The sequence below is a fragment of the Scomber scombrus genome, chromosome 3, assembly GCF_963691925.1.
Source record: "Scomber scombrus chromosome 3, fScoSco1.1, whole genome shotgun sequence".
Classification (NCBI taxonomy): Eukaryota; Metazoa; Chordata; class Actinopteri; order Scombriformes; family Scombridae; genus Scomber; species Scomber scombrus.
The window spans coordinates 25,628,467-25,646,890 of NC_084972.1; the positions used below are offsets into that span (position 1 = coordinate 25,628,467).

Sequence of the window (18,424 nt, forward strand, 5' to 3'; positions counted from 1 at the left end):
CATTGAGCAAAGTACTTAACCTGCAGACAGTAAGTGTTCAGATCATGTACTTCAGTAAAAGTGAACACTGCATTATTCTAATTTAATTTATTTATTCATCTTACAGGGATAATGCTCTTTAACCAACAGGAAAAAGCTGAACTGTAAATGAGTCAGAGTTAGCCAAAAATTCTTATCTGTTGTCCCTGTCCAGATGTTTAAACAGCAACCTTAAGTCCTGCATTGGAAATGTTACTCAGGAAGTACAAGTATGTAAGTAGTATCAGCAAAAGTACTCATTATAGAAGAAAAATAGCCCATGTGAGTGTTATACTATCATATATTTAATCTATTATTGTATTATATTGATGCATTAATGTGTAAGTAACATCTTATGTTGAAGCTGATTGATGTGGAGTTTATTATATGGGTGGTTTAATCTTTAATCGTGCATCATATTTTATAAACTTGTGTTATGTCTTATATGTCAAATCTGTAACCAGTAACTAAAGCTGGACAATTAATGAAGCAGAGTTAAAAACCCCCCCAAAAAAAACCCTATTTCTCTCATGATTGTAGTATTGAAGTAGTTTAAAGTCAACAGTATATAGTTGAGGAAAGTGCAAGTAGTATCGCAGGTGTAACTAGGAGAGTAAATGTACTTATATTCCACCTCTTCCTACAGAGAACAAAAGGGACAGTGTTTGATCATTTATGAGCACGGGACTGGATTGGTTTGAATTACTGTATCACTGCAGGGGAAGCACAGAGAAACTGTTTCACAATGTTTAGGATGACACCATGTGGCTTCTTTCATGTACTACACAGAAAGCTGACTAAAAGATGTTTACTCATTTGTCAGCTGCTGTGTAGATTTATTGGCTCACATACTTGCTGGACATACAAAACTTAGATCTTTTTTTATTTAGGGCATTTATAGATGTATTATGCTTCTGCCAACATTCAAAGGAGGTCTCTCTCAACCTAAGCAGGACAAAACGCCTTAATAAATCTAATTCTTATCTATAATATTGGAATAAATGTGGTAAATCTGCAATTTGTAATTGAGATTCATATAAGTCTCCTCAGTTTATATTGTAAAATTGTACATAAACATAATTATGAGTAAATGATATACTCTTTGTATTTGAGTCTCCGTAATAACATAAGAAAAATTAATACACATTAATAATGATAATGAAATATAACAGTAGGCCACAGGAGGCGTATGCCGTCTGTAATCTCTCCTGACAATGTAGGACCAATACAAATAACTGGCTTTGTTAATTATTATACCCAGTCGAAACCAGTTGGACCACAATCAGGGAAACTTCCCATGGATGTGGCTTTAGCTTAGAGAAAACATATCAGGTTTCTCTTAAACAAGCCAGATGAGATGATTCATATAGTCAAATACTTGGGTCATAAAAACCGACACTGTTTGCTCGATATTGGCAGAGGAATATGAACGTTTCCCCTCTCAATGAAAACAGTTTAACTTCCTGGAAATCTTTGAAAGCACTGTACAATCCTGCGAGTGGCCAATCCCAGCTCATACATGTACTGGAAGCAAAAATTATAACAAAATCTGGGGAAACTGACTTGAAGTGAGGTCATTCAAGCTCAGCCTGTTTATTGGCATGTTGCACGATATATGAGAATATTACCAAAGTGAAAATGATGATTAAATGGTCCTGGGTCATCAAAATGGATGAAACAGGTCAGTACAACCATGAAAGAGAACATTTAATGTCTTTTTTTAATATAAAAGATGACTGATTATTATCATTATTTAGATCAGATGCAGTCAATTAACAGAAAATTAGTTCGCCACTATTTCTAGTTATCCTTTAAAGCAAAACAAACTCAAAAGCGAACACTGTTTAAATCATTGCAAATGAGTGTCTGTGGGTTTGGAATTGAAAATGCCACCATGCCCTCAAGAAAATAACCAGTATATTATGAATAAAATATTGTTACATTTTCTTACATTTATATTATTACAGAGGTAGATAGACATTGTTACATCTGCCAAGACATATATAATAAGACATAAAACAACACACAATACAAAACAACAGCAATATTGATGGATCTAAACAAATATCCATTTAAAAAAGTTCCCAGAGCCTAGGAGGTCATCTTCAATTGACCTCTTCTGTGGGACAAATAGACCAAAGTAACTCAAAAGATATTAATTTGCAATGATAGAAACTGAGAATAGCAGCAAATCATCACATTTGAGAAGCTGGAACCAGTGATTGTTTGCAGTTTTTGCTTTCAAAAAATAAATTAAACAGTTAGAATAAGAATAGTTTGAATTAAGAATTAATTTACTGATAGCTTCAGATCTGATAAATGATAATAAAATGAATAGATTTTTCTATTATGAGTTCCCTCTAGTCCTATAAATTATTTGAAAAAACAAAGAAAGAGTTCAACTTTTTGCTTGTTTTAGTTATTTGTTATTTGTAGTAGTAGTAGTAGTTATTAACCCTTACTGTTTATATTCTGACTCATAATTAGTCTCTACACAAACTCACATTCATGAATTCCCTATCGGTCATCATTAAATGTTTGATTAATCCTTAATGAAGCTGTCAGAGAGCAAACACTGTGTATTTTATTTAACTATGGAAAAAAAAAAGACAGCCACAATTAGTTTATAGTCCAGGAGCATAATGTATAGAATATGATGAATACAACATATTTGAATGGTGATTTTTTTTTTTTCACATTTGTACATTTTTTATATATAAAAATGTGTATCGGCTGCACAACATTTTTAAAAGATGCATTTTATTTCCATTTTGGACACTGTGGGTCACATATAGGGAGAGGTCCTGCTAAAAGAAATGTAAAATTGGGTCAAATGAACAGTGTGTATGGGTTAATGGATTTGATCGTGTCTATTATAGTTATCTTTATTTATATCTTTTATATTATTGGTCACCCATATGTCTTTATTAATGTGTTTGGGCTGCTGTAGCATTATAACCTACATCTGTCATTTTACAGTAATCTCATGTTAATTCGCAGCACATTTAGTTCCTACATTCATTCATAACGTTTTATTTTCAGCACAAAGACATGCAGATTCAGTTTCTCCATTTCTTCTAAAGAGACAGACTGATAGGAAATGAACAGTACAGCATTTACTTCCTGTAGTCTACGTGAGAAAAACCACCCTGGAAACAGTATCACAGCAGAAGTCGAGACGGCGAAACCGTAAACAAGCTAATAACCTGACTCCCTGATAGGAGAGCAGGTGATTTTGCTCCTATTCCCGTCCTCCGCCCACAGACAGTGAAGAATGACTGTAAATGGTTACAGGTGAGAAGGAGGGGGCAGACGTGTCCAAACATTGGGTGGAGTACGTGAGCAGGTATAGACGCACGCAAGCGGCAGACACAAGTTAATAACAGAACTGTGCACAGACACCACTCAAGTCACCACGCTACTCAAGAGAGACCAGGTGAGTCTGCATGGACTTTTATAAACGTTTCCTCCTTTTCTTTTGACTTCTTCTAGTTTTCCTTGAGGGAAAATATAACTGCAGCTATAGACTTAACACTGGAAAGAATTAAAACGTTAACGCAGGACTTTTTCTGGTCAAAAGTTAACAAGTAGTTTTAGAGATGAAATCGATTAGTCAGTCAACAAAAGACAATCAGCAACAATGTTAATATAATAAGCCATTCTCAAGTGTGAATATTTGCCGATTTCTTAGTCTTCGGTATGCGGAAACAACCACAGCTTGAAATTGAAGCTTCTGCAGGAGGAAGTCTGAATGTCTTCACTTCTCAGTCACGGACTTTGCGTGCGCGTCCCCGGTTACACCGAATCTGGTGACCCATCAGATTGTGTGACCTGCAGTACAGGAAGAGGAACTACTCAGATCCTTGAGTAAAAGTATCAATACCACAATGTAAAAATACTTAATTTAAAAAACATCTTTCATTTCAAATTCTGCTACAGTAAAAGTTTACATATATTAGTAGATACATTTACATAAAGTATTAAAGTAAAAGTACTAATTTTGCTGAAAAAATTTAACAAAGTATTCTAGTGCTGAGGACTGTCCGGATCCTCAAATCATCAAGTCCACAAGGGCCCTCAAGCAGACTTTCTCCAGACTTCTAGAGAATCTGCTCAGTGTGCAGTAGTTGCTTATAATGTACACTGAAAAACAGGCCTATGGGTGTAATAACTTGGATTGCTTTATTATAGTCAGCTCAACTAGACAGGCAAAGTTTGGCTTTTGTCCATCTACAGTGTGAAGGTCAGGTACAGTGTGTGCAATTTAATGGCATCTGGTGTAACAGACTTGGCAGAAATGAAACATAACAATCATGAGTATGTTTTAATTAATGTGTAATCCGATGAAAATAAAAATGGTCTTTTTGTTACCTTACAATGAGCCCTTTACTCTACAGAGAGAGCAGGTCCCGTTCCAAGGAGCCTTCAATGGTTCACTGCCTCTGCACTGGCTTTAGAGAGGGCCTTTCACATTGTTAACGAGTTTCATGGCCACCATAGATTCTCCTTCATGCTTTAAAGAAGAGGGTGAATGGAGGGCTATTCAGTGGGATGCAATCTGTAGCCTCACCGCAAGAGTCCACTAAATCAGAAACAAAACACTTACAAATGAGTTACAAAGTCAGGAATTTAAATGCATCTCTGTGGAAGTACTTGAGGTCTTTAGTCCATCCTCAGAGCATAATTTTATCCACTTGCAGCTCAGAACTCTTTCAGGCTTGGCATGATGACATTGAACATGTCACGGTATGTGCGACTGAAATCTGCAAGGGCTCAGTCCACAAGTCCGGAGGGGGAATGTTTGGATTCAGCTGAAGCTCCTTAAAGTGCTAAACCACCAACAGCCACTGGCTCCAGTACTCTCATTCAAAAAGCATCAACTTCTAGAGATAAGTTGATGCACACTATTTGATAAAGTCAATGATGGCTTTAGAGAATTGTTGTGGGCATTTTTAATATCTTAATTTGCTGATTATCTTTTTGATTATTCACTCCAGCGGTGGATTTATAAAATGTCCATGAAAAGTGAAAATGTCTAGTAATTATAATAAAATCTTTTAACTAAATAGCTGCTGATTAAAGCCTTTCTTCCAAAAAAAGTTCAACACTTTCTGCACCTGCTTGTAGACGTGATTCCTGACTGACCTTTTGAATGTGTTTTCTTCCTCCTGTAGTCATCTCACCATGGAAACACAGACAGAAAAGCAAAGGCCCAATTATGGCCAGTTGATCTCAGTGCCTCACAAGGATACAATCCGTCTTTTGGAGGTGTATGTCAAGAGGAGCCTCAGCCTAAATGAAGGGGCATTGAGAGAAAGGAGGACTAAGTCTAAAGAAAAGTGGGTAACAATACCAAGAAGGCAAAGACGACACTCCAGTGACCCTTCTCTTCACTTGGCCGATGGATTAAATGACGAGAGAATTGGTACATTTGCTGCATCTGAATCTCCCACAACCCAGCCTGAAGCACAGCCTGAAGCACAGCCTGAGGTACAGGCTGAGACACAGCCTGATACATACCCAGAGGAACCGGAGAAGCCGACCAAAAAATCAAAAAAGATCAAGAAACCTAGGACATTTTGGAAAAGTTTTTTGGGTTTGTTCTCTCGGAAGGGTGATGAGGAGCCGGAGAGTTCGTCAGAGATGCCCGAGGCCTCGCCATCAGAGCCCTCGGGCACCTGCCTGTCCACAACTCCAGTCACTGTTCAAAAAAAGAAGTCCACAAGAAAAAGATCCTTAAAAAGAAGGTTCTCCAGAAGGCGACTATCCAATAAATCAAAGCAAGAAACTGTTAAAGATCTCAACCCAGAGGACATCACCATGGTTGAAAGTAAGTTTCAGGTTTGATCATGACAGGAGTAAGTTATTTGTTTAATATCAAAAGTGATGTTACTGGACAAATATTCATGTACAAATTGTTGCTTTGCAGCTGTAAGTGTGCAACCAACATACTCTTACTACGAGAAGGTGTCAGAGGAACTGGAAAAAATCGTCCACGAGGTCAAAGTAAAAGAGGAAGTCGAAACGCTCACAGATGGTAAGAAACTGTTTCTATGCTCTTTTTTAAATTGTAAAAGTGCATTTTTAAATATTGGCAGCAAATTTGGTAAAATAAATACATATTTTGCATTTCTCTGCTAAATGTAATAAGTTATGTATTGTATCACCTTCCTGTCATTTCTCTTGGCTTTACATTTGTATTGTGCATTTTTTCACTCAAATTAAATTAATATAGAGTCATATTTAATTAAATAACTGCATCGGTAAAACATGTTCTTGTATCATGAGAAATTACACATTTTACAGTTTTCCCTTTGCTTGTGTTTTTGCTTCTCAGAGGAAGTAATCAACCGGATTATCGCTTTGACAAAGGAAGAGGGTGACGCCATAGAGTACAAGGTTAGTATTCATTCATATTCACATTTTCACATTAATTTGAGAAAGACATCAATCTGCGAAACTCTTAGTTACACACAAGTTGAAATGTTTCTGCCATTGACAGGTTGTTTACAAGATCAGACATTCAGTTAATTATTAAGCAGTTAACGACAGTCAGATCAAGCTAGCTTGACAGAAACCGAAAGCAGGAACACATCACTGGATCATTAAAGGGGCTATAAAGTCAAGATGTTCAAAGTGCACATTCAATTATAGGTCTGCTTCATGCAGGAAAACATGACTCTATTATTCAGTTACTACAGTGTCATCAGTCAGTGAATTTTACTGATTGATTTAGTATTTCTATGGTCCAACATATTTTCCTTCACCTGCCTCATTAACCCCTGTAGGGGTTTATTGTTTTCTAAAGTATGTTTGCCACTAAGCTTTTCGACAAGTCACAGAAACTGTCTAATATTGATTACAGTAGCCAAAGGGTAACAACGGCTAGAGGAAATAGTTTTGGGAAAATACAGCATGTTATGTGACTTGAAACTGCTGGTACTTATACAATGGACTTTTCAAAAGCACTGACAGTATGCTGACAGGACAGCATGTGATATGACATCATCTGGGTTTGGCCAGTTTCCTGCTGGAATAAAGCTATTTTAAGCTATATTTTTCCTCTTACTAGGGATGTTTTGAAGCAGTGAGATCACTAGTGGGTCAAAGTTATTGACATCCCCTCTCTCTTTATCTCCTCCAGCTGAAAGACAATCCCACCCTGAGTAACTTTTTCCAGGGGATGTCGTACTCTTGCTTCCAGAAGTTGGCTGACGCCTACTTAGCGAAAGAGACCACGCCGACCAACAACCCTCCCACTGTCCTCCCAACAGCCCCTGAGCTGGTCAAGCTGGCCTTTACACTGGACTTTACGGCCAGGATAGCCGGACTTTCCAGACAGAATATATGTCATATTACTGGCCTTGGCAACCGTTATCTACAGGACCGATTTGAATACAACCAGGTAAATATTTGCCTTATGGAGAAGAGAACTCAGATATTATAAGTAGACAGCTGTATTCTTTTCTTTTTGGATATTTAAACCATTTTTTATTTAATGAATCTCTCCTAATGTTCTCAATGTAATGATATGAACATTCACAAGGCAAAATTGTAATACAAGTATGTTTGGTTTAACGCTTTTTGTTTTTCTTTTACAGGCATGTACAGATCATCCATGGTCCGACAGCGATGACTGAAAGACAACCCTGCAATACAATACAAACACAAACACTTTACTCACAAACTTTTTTCAGCATCACAAATGCGGTTAAGGAACTGTTTGCAACAAGTTCCTCTTTACAATAACCCCTTTGAAAGAACACAAAGGGAACCCTAACAAGTCTTATAAGTGTAAAAAAAAAAAAAGTGCTAATTGTTTCCATTTTCATCTCATGTTAACTCTTTTGTGAGAGAATACTTGTAATCATGCTTCAACAGGGTGTTTGCTGTAAAACCAGTTTGATTACCTTTGGTAGGTTTGAGTTCCTTGTGTTGACGACGGTCCTTCACATTAAGGGTCAACTGGAAAACATTGATCTAAGTAAGCTAAGTCTTAAAATATGTAGCAATACCAGTAATATAGCTGGTGCTATCAGTGACACTAAAATGTGAAATGCTCTTATGACAGATCCACCAACAAATGTGACACATTCTAGTGATTTATAATAATTCAAAAGAGCATTGTGTTTACCATGTATGTATATAAGCTAGACAGTGCAATACTTTTTAAATGTTTTTTAGGATATCAAAATGAGCAAGCCTCATTTAATAGAATGTAATCTGAAATGTGACATGACTGTTTTGTTTGTTTATGAATGCTGGCATTCATATAAGATCATGAAATAAAATGTATTTAATTTAATGCACAACTTTGTATTTTTTTTTCATCAAACATCACCATCACCACCAGTCAAACTTTTGACTGGTACTGTATGTAAAATCAAGGTTTACTATGATGGGCTCCACTGATGACAGGATTATAATCATCAAGCTGAATTACTTATTCTCTGAGACTAATATTGTGGTTGCTTGGGAAGAGGGCAAAAATGTTTGGATGGGTGCATCTCTTTTACTGGCCCTGATGAGGTTTACAACAGTAAGTTCATCGGTTTATCTGGAAGCTGTAGGGTTGAAGATTAAATTATTATTATTGTGCAATAAGGAGACAGAATGAACACAAGAGATTGGCGTCAGTTTGTCTCAACAAACAAAGAACAAACCAAATATAGTTTCTGAAGGAATAAAGAAATGATCAAACATGGTCAAACATATAAGTGTATGATTACCGCCAATGGCAAATAACCACGAGACATACATCTGCATACACATATGTTACACAAGAGCTATACTTTCCCAAGACACAGAAACCTAAGGGCCCCAGGCCATATGTGACTCTTGACACGTTACTTTAAACTGCTCATCCCAAAACCTTGAGTCAGAATAACGAAGAAATCGATGGTCTTCTAAAGACAGAAGAACATCACCTAACCCTATCCAAGCCACACAGTTACAAGGTAAAAGCAGTGATCTTATTTCCACTATCATTTGGGCTTTCATTGCTTTTATTGCTTGAAGATCACATGCTGCAGGCTATCATCTGTATGAAGATAACAGGTGTGGCAGAACCACAATCTTGGTTATTCCCCCAACTTGCCACAACTAGCTTGCTATGCACAAATGCAGTACAAGGATATGCAAATGTAGTTGTGTATGTATATGCCCACACAGAAAGGGTTACTACTTCTACTATTTTTCTTTCTCTTTCATTTTTAATTTTCTTCCACAGATAATGTAGATACACAGATGTGTAAGAGTGCATGTGATGACTACTATGTGCTCTGGTTCATGTCATATGTGAATCTGATAGATACAGTATATGTCTGTTATATAGAGTACTAGTCAAAAGTTTCTACATACTTTTTCCCATTTGGGAAAAGTGTCCAAAATTTTGACTGGTTCTGTATATATTTATATTTTTTTCTGCATGTATTTCTTGTTCTTTTTTTTTCTTAGTGTGATTTTACCTATTTAGTACTATTTTGTCCCGTCAGTAGGGGTGGGGGGGTGGGAAGGTGGGAAGGTTGTGAGGGTTATGGAGCTTGGGGATGGGCAGTAAGCAAGACAAACAGTCTGCAGTTGTGGTACAGCATGTAATCCAGTCCTTAAATAGGTGTATGTGATACATGCTATTATGCATCCATATGTGGGTATACTCACTAAAGAAATAACTGTAAAAATAAATAAATAAAGCAGTATGAACCAAAAAATATAGTCTTACATAACAATGTTGTAGACATGAGAAGACATGGTTGACAACATCTATAATTGGTTGTGAGCGTACCAGCTGGCAGGTGATAAGAGATGGAATGTGACAGCGTGTCAGTTGTTTGGCTGAAGCGTGCCGTGATGAGTCTCACCTGTGGAACAGGTTCACCTGCAGGCAAGGAGACCTTTCCAACAAAACACAGGACCGCCTTAATATTCTGCCAGAGCTAATGGACTCACTTGGGAGTTTTGTGCATCCAGTACGATGCTATGCAACACATGCACTCACATACACCAGAGAAAAGAGGGAAGCAGTGTCCTGACTCACTACCATGCAACACAGAAATCTGATAATATTGTGAATACTGAAACTAAATATATAAATACTTGTTTGTTTTAATTTCAGTTTCTTTCCTGGAACAACACAACAACAGGTGACTGTGAGATAAGAGAAAAACAGGACGTGTCAGACTCAGAAAGCAAGTAGTGGAAAAATTAAGGCCACAGTTTTGACATTCAGTGACTGAATGAGGTGTCATGCAATCAGTTTTCTAAATATAAAATAACAAAAGATTAACTGAAGTGATTGATGACTCATCTCATTTATGCACGAGGGAGATACAACTCTGATAGATGAGCATGGTTGCAGTAACGTAGACCTTCTTCTATGGCATAACACTTTGACTCATATCAGGGAAAGCAGGGATGTAATTACAGGCTTCTGTTAAAATGAGGCGTCCTCACGTCAACTAGGCCCTGCAGCCAGAATTTACATGTTACAAGTGTTTGGCAAAGTAAATGTTTTTCAAGAGAAAAATCAATAGTGAACGCTAAAGTATACATAAAATCTTGCTTCATGACTAACATTACCATCTATCACTACTCATTTTTATCTGTGAATACGTTTTATTCACAACTTTGTCCACAAAACTCACAAAAAGCATTTCAATTTAAGTCTGTGTTTGACAGCTGGGCTATAGCAAAGTTAATCTGTTAACTGTTTGCAACCAATTTGAGTTACAGATGGAAAAGCAGCATTGTTTCTCTACCAACCGTAAGTGAAGGTACTTTTTTAATGACACATTCACAAACAATATTAAACATACCTTTAACCATTAAAAACACAGAAACTTAGTGATTTTGTTGTCACCTTGTATATTTAATGACCTGACTCCAGTCCTGTTAAAAGTGCAAAGGATCCCTTTGTGTTCGATCATGGCTTGTCCCTTTAAACCTGTGCCATTATGTGGTGGTTTCAGTTATCTGACCAACAGCAGGAAACACTGACCACATGCAGGGTCTGGATTGCCTAATGATGACGAGTGGCCCAGTCTAGCCTATTTTTAGCAGGAAATGAAATAGCTTTCAACATCAAGTCCAGAAAGCCAGACAATATATTTCTGGTTTTGTATATGGTGCTGTAATGTCTTTGGGATGTCTGGGAATAATTACCTTTGTACAGTCGTTATTTATAAAGGCTGTTTCAAAGCAATTAAAAAGGACAAAAAGACATGTTTTGTGTAAACCTTTTACATTTTTATTGCTTTTTAAGCATGGAGAAGGTAGATTAATCAAAGAGCCCAAAGCCCATGTCTTCGTCTGACTCTTCCGATTCCTCTTTCTTCTCTTCCTTTTTCTCTTCCACTGGAAAGAGAAGAGTGAAGACAACAGTCAGTGCTACATAAATATGTCAGGAACTCATATTTGTGATCATCTATATCGACAATAACTTAAACTTTGTTTTGCGACTGCTAAAAATGTTCAGAAGAGCATCACAGTATTTAATATATTTTATTATGTACTAATATACGTTACCTAGCAATCCTACAACCACAAATAACCCCAAAACATCCATTTATCAGTTAAAGCTTAAAATGAAACGGTGCATACATACCAGCAGCAGGTGCAGCCCCAGCTGCAGCAGCCCCACCAGCACTAGCGGCAGGAGCAGCTACAGCCCCACCTGCTGGTACGGAGGCTAACTTAGAGAGGCCTGTGGGGGACAAAAACAAACATTTTTAACCATTTTCAATGAGCAACACATCGAAATCTTCAGTTGTGTTGGTTAAGAGGCCTTTACCTGAGTTCATGACTTCATTGATGTCTTTCCCATTCAGCTCACTAATGACCTACAGAGAAATACAAATATTTAACTTCAGCCACAAAGCACAACATCAGTGGACACAAGACTTTTTGTAACTGCTTTTCATACAGTGGTTGAATAACATACCTTGTTTAAGCGTTCGTCATCGGCCTCAATTCCCACGCTGCCCAAGATGGCTTTGATGTCCTTTGCAGAGGGGCTGGTGTTTCCACTGAGCGTTGCCAGGAGGTAAGCGGCCACGTAACGCATTCTGTAGATAAAAGAACAAACAGGTGAGCGACTTTTGAGTGACCCTGCATGTTCAAATCCAATATTCACCTCAAGTCTTGAAGAGTAAAACCGGAGAATGACACTTGATAGTTTTCAAGTTATACAAACCACAGACAATTGGCACACTACCTTTATTTTAGTAAACCAAACTACACCAGAGATAACTAAAGACGCTACTTGTCTTTATTTTTTTTTAAAGGTTAATTTTTACAAATGTCTTACATTTCTACTTTCATAACTTATTTTGTCTTGGACTGCTTGTGTTAGTATTTTCATACTCTTTTGACATACATGGATCCTCAACACTAGATCCAGTTATGCCACTCTGGAAAAAAACCACAGATCATGTCACAATTGAAATACCCTGTAAACACTGTTGAGTCAAATCTGTCTTTCACGTCACTCGTAAAAGGATCACTAATTAAATCAGGCCAATGTCAAACTCACCAGGAACAACATGACCACTAATGCAGCTAAAATGTTCATGAGTACAATGATCCTCCCACACGTCACGAACTGTCTGACAAGTTGGGGACATGCCAATCAAATCACACTACAGCGAACAGAATCGCTCACACAAACAACAACAACACAAGACAAGAAGCCAATAGGATTCATCACTGACGATTAAAAAAAAAAGCACAATTTATTAAGATGGGAAAACAATTAAATACAGTACACTGCGTCTTGTTTTCAAGGTATTACACAATATAGCTCCTGCACCACTCAGTGCTTGAGTCACAAAAACAAACATCAACAACAATTAAAAACAAGCCCAACTCCGAGAGCAACAACTAGAGGAGATTGTCTTACTGCTAGAAGACAAAATTTTTCTTTTTCTTTCAGATGCTCGCAGGATTGTAATAACTTGCTGCAACACATAAGAAAACTGTGCCAACAACCACTCATCCTCCACCACATTAACAGGCTGTTTCATTAGTAATCAAACTTGTTAAAACTAGAATAGCGAGGCGTTTTCATTCTGTTTGTTTTATTTGTCATAATCATGCTTAGTGTAAAGAGCTGCTCCTCATCATAGGCTCTGTACATAATATCCACACTTCAGCAGGCCTAACACTGTGTTGTAAAGCTTTCCGTCTTGTCTCTGTAGTGGAGGCTCCGCTTGTATCTGTGGTTTTATTTTCTAACATTTATGCTTTCAACCATTTGCCTGTCCGGGGACTAAATAAAGTGACAAAATACTAAAAAACACACAAAAGTGAATACATACAATGTCTGCTTTTTATCGACAGATATATACTTTATTGTCCCTGATGGGATGCTGCTTGGACGTCCCTGAGTTGTTAAAGTAATATTAAATTATAAATAATAATTTAAACAAAACAACTAAATGTTAATGTCTGATAGCTTTAACAAAATAACATACACATGTATGCTACACAAAAAGAGGTATTTTCTGTTGTTCAATCAACCTGAGCTGTTGGAACAATAAATAAAAGATAAATAATAAAGAAAAATAAATTATAAAACTGTTAACAGGATTTGTTTCAACATTCAGTGGCGGTTCAGTTATATTATTTATCGCAAACTATAACAAATTGGTAATAAAAAACCTATGTCAAACAAATAGAGCACACTTATAAATCTAAATTACTCCAGCAGTGTCAACCAAGAATAAAGTCTAAACCAGTTCATCTTGTTGGTGTACAGACTGGTTTTATATTATTCTTAATGATTTCACACACAACCCAGAAAAAATACAACAATTTGTCTGTGAAACTATATATTTACAGTATAAATTGTGGTTTATTTTTGTAGTTACTAGTTTTACTTTTTCCATCATTAGGCTACAATGCAAACTATGTGCGCTAGATTCCCCTGCTGCTCTCCTCCTCTCCTACTGATGACTCTGTAATCGGAGCAGTAGAAGCTGATAGTTCACTAACTATAACCAGGGAGCACACTGCAACAAGGTTAATGATCCACATGGTGACATTATATCATTGATATGACGCGCAAAAGCAATAGAAAACCGATCGTTTTTTGTGCACGTGCACACGCGCGCGTCGTGCCTACCTCGGCAGGATGCAGCACACACTTTCTAGTTTTATGTAGTGTGAACTGCTCCTACACTTGAGAAGATTTCGGGCAGACCGTTTTCTCCGCTTCTGCCGATACCGGATCTGCTCAGCTGCGTCTGAACTGCTCCGCGACTTGGCAAGTAATGCAGTAATTGCGCGACACAATGAATCGATAATGAAATTCATTGCCAACACTTTTATTAATCGATTTTTATCGATTCGTTGTTGCAGCCCTAATTGTTATTATTTACTGATCAGCCAATTAATTTCACAATTCATGTTTTGGTCTATAAAAATGTCCACCACAATTTCCTAAGACAATCCAAAATATTTCAAGTTTATTTCATACAAGACTAAGAACACCACCAAAGCTCTGATATTTTAGCTTTATTCTTTTAAACAATTTCTTTCACAATTCATTATTAATATATGTTGCACCTGAATATTCTGTCAATTGACAAATCTATTCAGCTAGTTCAGCTCTATGTTAGACACAATACTATAGGAGTAGTATTATAGGAGTTAGCATTATCTTTCCTTTCTACAAAAAAAAGACAGATTTAACTTTTAAATATCCATTATTTTATTGATTAATTGATTAATTGTTTGGTCCATAAAATGTTAGAAAATAGTAAAACATGTCCAAAGCCTAAGTTGATGTCTTGTCAAATGTCTTTTTTTGTCCACAACAAAAAGATGTTTAGTTTACTATGAAAAAAGTTTTTGCATTTGAGAAGCTGGAAACAGAGCTTTGTCTTTTTTTCATAAGGGTGACTCAGATGTTCATCATCATTAATGTAATAGTTGGCAACTAATGTATTAATCATTGCAGCTCTGTCTTTCATAAACATCCTACTCTTCTTTCTCTCTTCAGTGCTTTTAGTCACCACTAACAGGATGAAATATGAGCTTTCCCCAGTTAGAAGGTTTATTTATAACTGTACATATCACATAACAACTGTGTGGTGTTTTTAAATCAGTCTCTCCAGGATGTTGTGATTTTGCAGCTGCAATATTCAATGCAAATTCAAGAAATCAAAGCAATATTAACAAGAGCTTGCAATTTTGCTTAATATTGCAACTTTCCCAGATAAAATGGTTGATTTTGACCAATTTTGTGTTGTGGTAACTTGTTCAGTCAATGGATTTATTTTAATGGCATTTATGACTGATTTTATTTTGTGCTAATGTAAGAAGGTGACAAATTTTATTTAAACAAGGATTATTAATGGAACTCAAGTACAACTTTTTCTTAAATAACTGAGCCCAATATTCTCATGTTTAAAAAATGTAACACTGAAATACAATCGTTTCTGCACTATGCTTTTTATTGGGTGAAGTGATTACATCTGTTTCTTTATTGGTCATTTATTTCCTTTGCTTGCAATTTCTTTGCCACAATAATAACAAAAAAACTTGTTTGTTTGAATGTGTTTGGCCTGTGAAATGCAGTTCATATGCAATCTAATAGTGTTAGGAAGGCCAGTCTCTTATTTTATATATTATTTTTAGGCAATTGTTATTTGTACATGGTGTTATGATGGCCAAGACTCACATTATTTTATTTGTTGATATATTATTTCTACACATCATCTCACTTTTATCGTAAGGCCTTTACTTAACTGTTGATATTTGTAATGTTTTTATTATTGCATAGTCTTTGTTTTTTTCTGGATATTTTAATGTCATTCTGTTTTTACTGTAAAGCACATTGTGACTTTGTTTTGAAAGGTGCAATATGAGTCAGCTATATGAGTATATGACATATAAGCTATTATTATTATTATCCCATGCGTTGCTAAAGAGTGACTCCAGAGTAATATAACTAGTAGTGAAATTGATTACCTTTCAAAGGGAGTAATTACAGTAATGCATTACTATTTTTAAAACGAGTAATGTGTAATTCATTGCATTTTTTAGTTACGACCCCAACACTGGTTATTACCTTAGATGGCCTTATACGGACTGATTATCCTTATTTATCTAACACTGAGTATATATCTGTGTGTGTGTGTGTATATATATATATATATATATATATATATATATATATATATATATATATGTGTGTGTGTGTGTGTATATATATATTTTATTTTATTTTTTAATATATATTGGGAGGAGCCCCGCTTACCTTTAGCTTAATTACACACGGACAGAGACAATCATCGTATAAAACCAGTTCGTATTTCATTATTTTTAGCGGAAGTGAAGCAGCAGCATGGCACGTTTCTGTCTGTCCTCCATTACAGACAAATCAACGAGCCTCGCTTTGCTCCAGAAAACACACATCAGTATAAGTAATTAAAAGCCACCGCGGACTGAATGTCGTCTTCTAAACACTTAAATGTTCATTAATCGACACATACACCGTGTATATCCTCGTAAATGTGACTTACTTTAAGTCTAAACAGACACGAAACGTCGGTCACGCTAGGAAATCCGGAAGAGAGAGAGGGGCGTAACCGGAAGTTGTTGATGTGTGGAATGCGTCGATGTGATTGGTCCATTTGGATGAAAGACGTGACTGTACATCCTCATGATGTCTTCTTATAATTAAACCTTTATGGTCACATTCTTTAAAGTAACCACTAATTTCATCAGATATTGATTGGAATTTGTTGAATATATTAACATGCTAGATTTTATTAATACAATAAAAAGTACCAAAACTGTCAATATATATATATATATATATATATATATATATATATAGAGAGAGAGAGAGAGAGAGAGAACTCTTTGAAGAAGAATAATGTAAACCTTTTCCTTTTGCAATGCTGAATTTTTGTTTTCAATGCACTTTATATATGATTGAATTACTTGTTCAGCACTTGTCTGCTTGTTTTTGTACATGCTGTTTTCTGAAATAAAGTTTGTTTAAAAAAAACAAACAAAAAAACCTTTATGGTCACTTTTATATACATTTTTGAAAAAAGTATATATTTTTTAACCTGTTTTAAATGATACAAATAAACAACAGCTTTTTTTTTTAAATTATAGCTTTTCTCAACATCAGTGGTGAATTAGTATCAGCAGGGGTCTCTGGGCACTGAATTCATGCACCCAACCCGCGCCACCACAATTCATTTAGTTCCAATTTACCGTCATCTTCATTGTTTACCTTCTCATAAAGGCCATTACTTTGCTGAGCTTTAGGTTAACACCAGTGCGGTCCATTTTCCAAAGTGCATTGTGGCCAGCTAACAAATCATCACTTGCCCACTTGTGATGATTGGTTAATAAAAAAAAAGTCAATCATGAGACTAAACTTTCTCGGAAACAAGTATTAATTTGTTCAGATGGGATAATGTTGCTGTCAGGTGCAAACCTTATTACTCCATTTATAGTTTTGTACATACTAGGTTTCCGACACTTTATTTTCCCTCTTAAGGGCCCCTGCATGGACACTTGCCCAAATTGCCCATATAGTAGATCCAGCCATGCTCATCATAGCTGTTGTTAGAAATAAAGTGATAGAATAAATAAATGTAAACTGAAAATCCCTTTTGCACTTATTCTCCACAGTAATCTGCCTGAATTTTCTTGTTGCAAGCCTTCATTTAATCTGACAAACTGACAGCTTGTAAAATGTTGTAAACATATGTCTACAGGTTATCTTAAAAACATTTGTGATTATTTATAATACAGTCTGTTGGGGCTGATTATTTATCTTTAAAAAGTGTGAGTTCTGGTGTATTTCATGGGTTACTTTACTCTGTGTGCAGAAGTAGGTCTTTTTCTAAAACTAACAATACCACAGTTACAAGTAGATGCTGTATTCATAATTACTTACCTTACCTACCATTACCTCAGTATAAGAAGATTGTCCCCTGTTATTACATGTACTTTTAATCTGTTTTATATGGACATTTTTTAATAAAGTGTCTTTGAGTACCTTGAAAAGCACTGTATAAATAAAATGTAGTATTGTTATAAAGTATTATCATATTAGATATCCTATATGTGTATAGATAGATAGATAGATAGATAGATAGATAGATAGATAGATAGATAGATAGATAGATAGATAGATAGATAGATAGATAGATAGATAGATAGATAGATAGATAGATAGATAGATAGATAGATAGATAGATAGATAGATAGATAGATAGATAGATAGATAGATAGATAGATAGATAGATAGATAGATGCAGTAGTCAAATATATTTAGTATAATATTTTGTAATATAGTATAATATATAATATATATGTACACATATATATAATATAAAGTAATAGTGTAATATTTCTCTCTTAAATTTGGTTTTGTAGAAGT

The 18,424-nt window shown here is 35.8% G+C and overlaps 2 protein-coding genes across 2 annotated transcripts; one reads left to right on the top strand and one right to left on the bottom strand.

Moving 5' to 3' along the window:
- Positions 1-3,230: 3,230 nt before the first annotated feature.
- Positions 3,231-8,259, top strand: LOC133977998 (titin). The gene is made up of 6 exons (XM_062416315.1): positions 3,231-3,454; positions 5,193-5,848; positions 5,948-6,055; positions 6,356-6,417; positions 7,163-7,423; positions 7,620-8,259. Exons 2-6 carry the CDS (start codon positions 5,203-5,205, stop codon positions 7,656-7,658), a joined length of 1,116 nt encoding a protein of 371 aa, XP_062272299.1. The 5' UTR covers positions 3,231-3,454; positions 5,193-5,202; the 3' UTR covers positions 7,659-8,259.
- Positions 8,260-11,240: 2,981 nt separating this feature from the next.
- On the bottom strand, positions 11,241-16,619 carry rplp2 (ribosomal protein, large P2). The gene is made up of 5 exons (XM_062415556.1): positions 16,542-16,619; positions 11,957-12,080; positions 11,807-11,855; positions 11,621-11,719; positions 11,241-11,370 (listed from the first exon to the last, which is right to left on the bottom strand). The coding sequence occupies exons 2-5, from the start codon at positions 12,077-12,079 to the stop codon at positions 11,294-11,296; spliced, it is 348 nt and encodes a 115-aa protein (XP_062271540.1). The 5' UTR covers position 12,080; positions 16,542-16,619; the 3' UTR covers positions 11,241-11,293.
- Positions 16,620-18,424: the final 1,805 nt, after the last annotated feature.

Excerpts from the sequence above, each read along its gene's own strand:
- LOC133977998 (XM_062416315.1), top strand. The coding sequence starts at position 5,203 with ATGGAAACACAGACAGAAAAGCAAAGGCCCAATTATGGCCAGTTGATC. Across the intron at positions 6,056-6,355 it reads AGTCGAAACGCTCACAGATG|AGGAAGTAATCAACCGGATT; the intron begins GTAAGAAACTGT and ends TTTGCTTCTCAG. Across the intron at positions 7,424-7,619 it reads ACCGATTTGAATACAACCAG|GCATGTACAGATCATCCATG; the intron begins GTAAATATTTGC and ends TTTCTTTTACAG.
- rplp2 (XM_062415556.1), bottom strand. The coding sequence starts at position 12,079 with ATGCGTTACGTGGCCGCTTACCTCCTGGCAACGCTCAGTGGAAACACC. Across the intron at positions 11,856-11,956 it reads ATGACGAACGCTTAAACAAG|GTCATTAGTGAGCTGAATGG; the intron begins GTATGTTATTCA and ends ATTTCTCTGTAG. Across the intron at positions 11,720-11,806 it reads CAATGAAGTCATGAACTCAG|GCCTCTCTAAGTTAGCCTCC; the intron begins GTAAAGGCCTCT and ends TGTCCCCCACAG.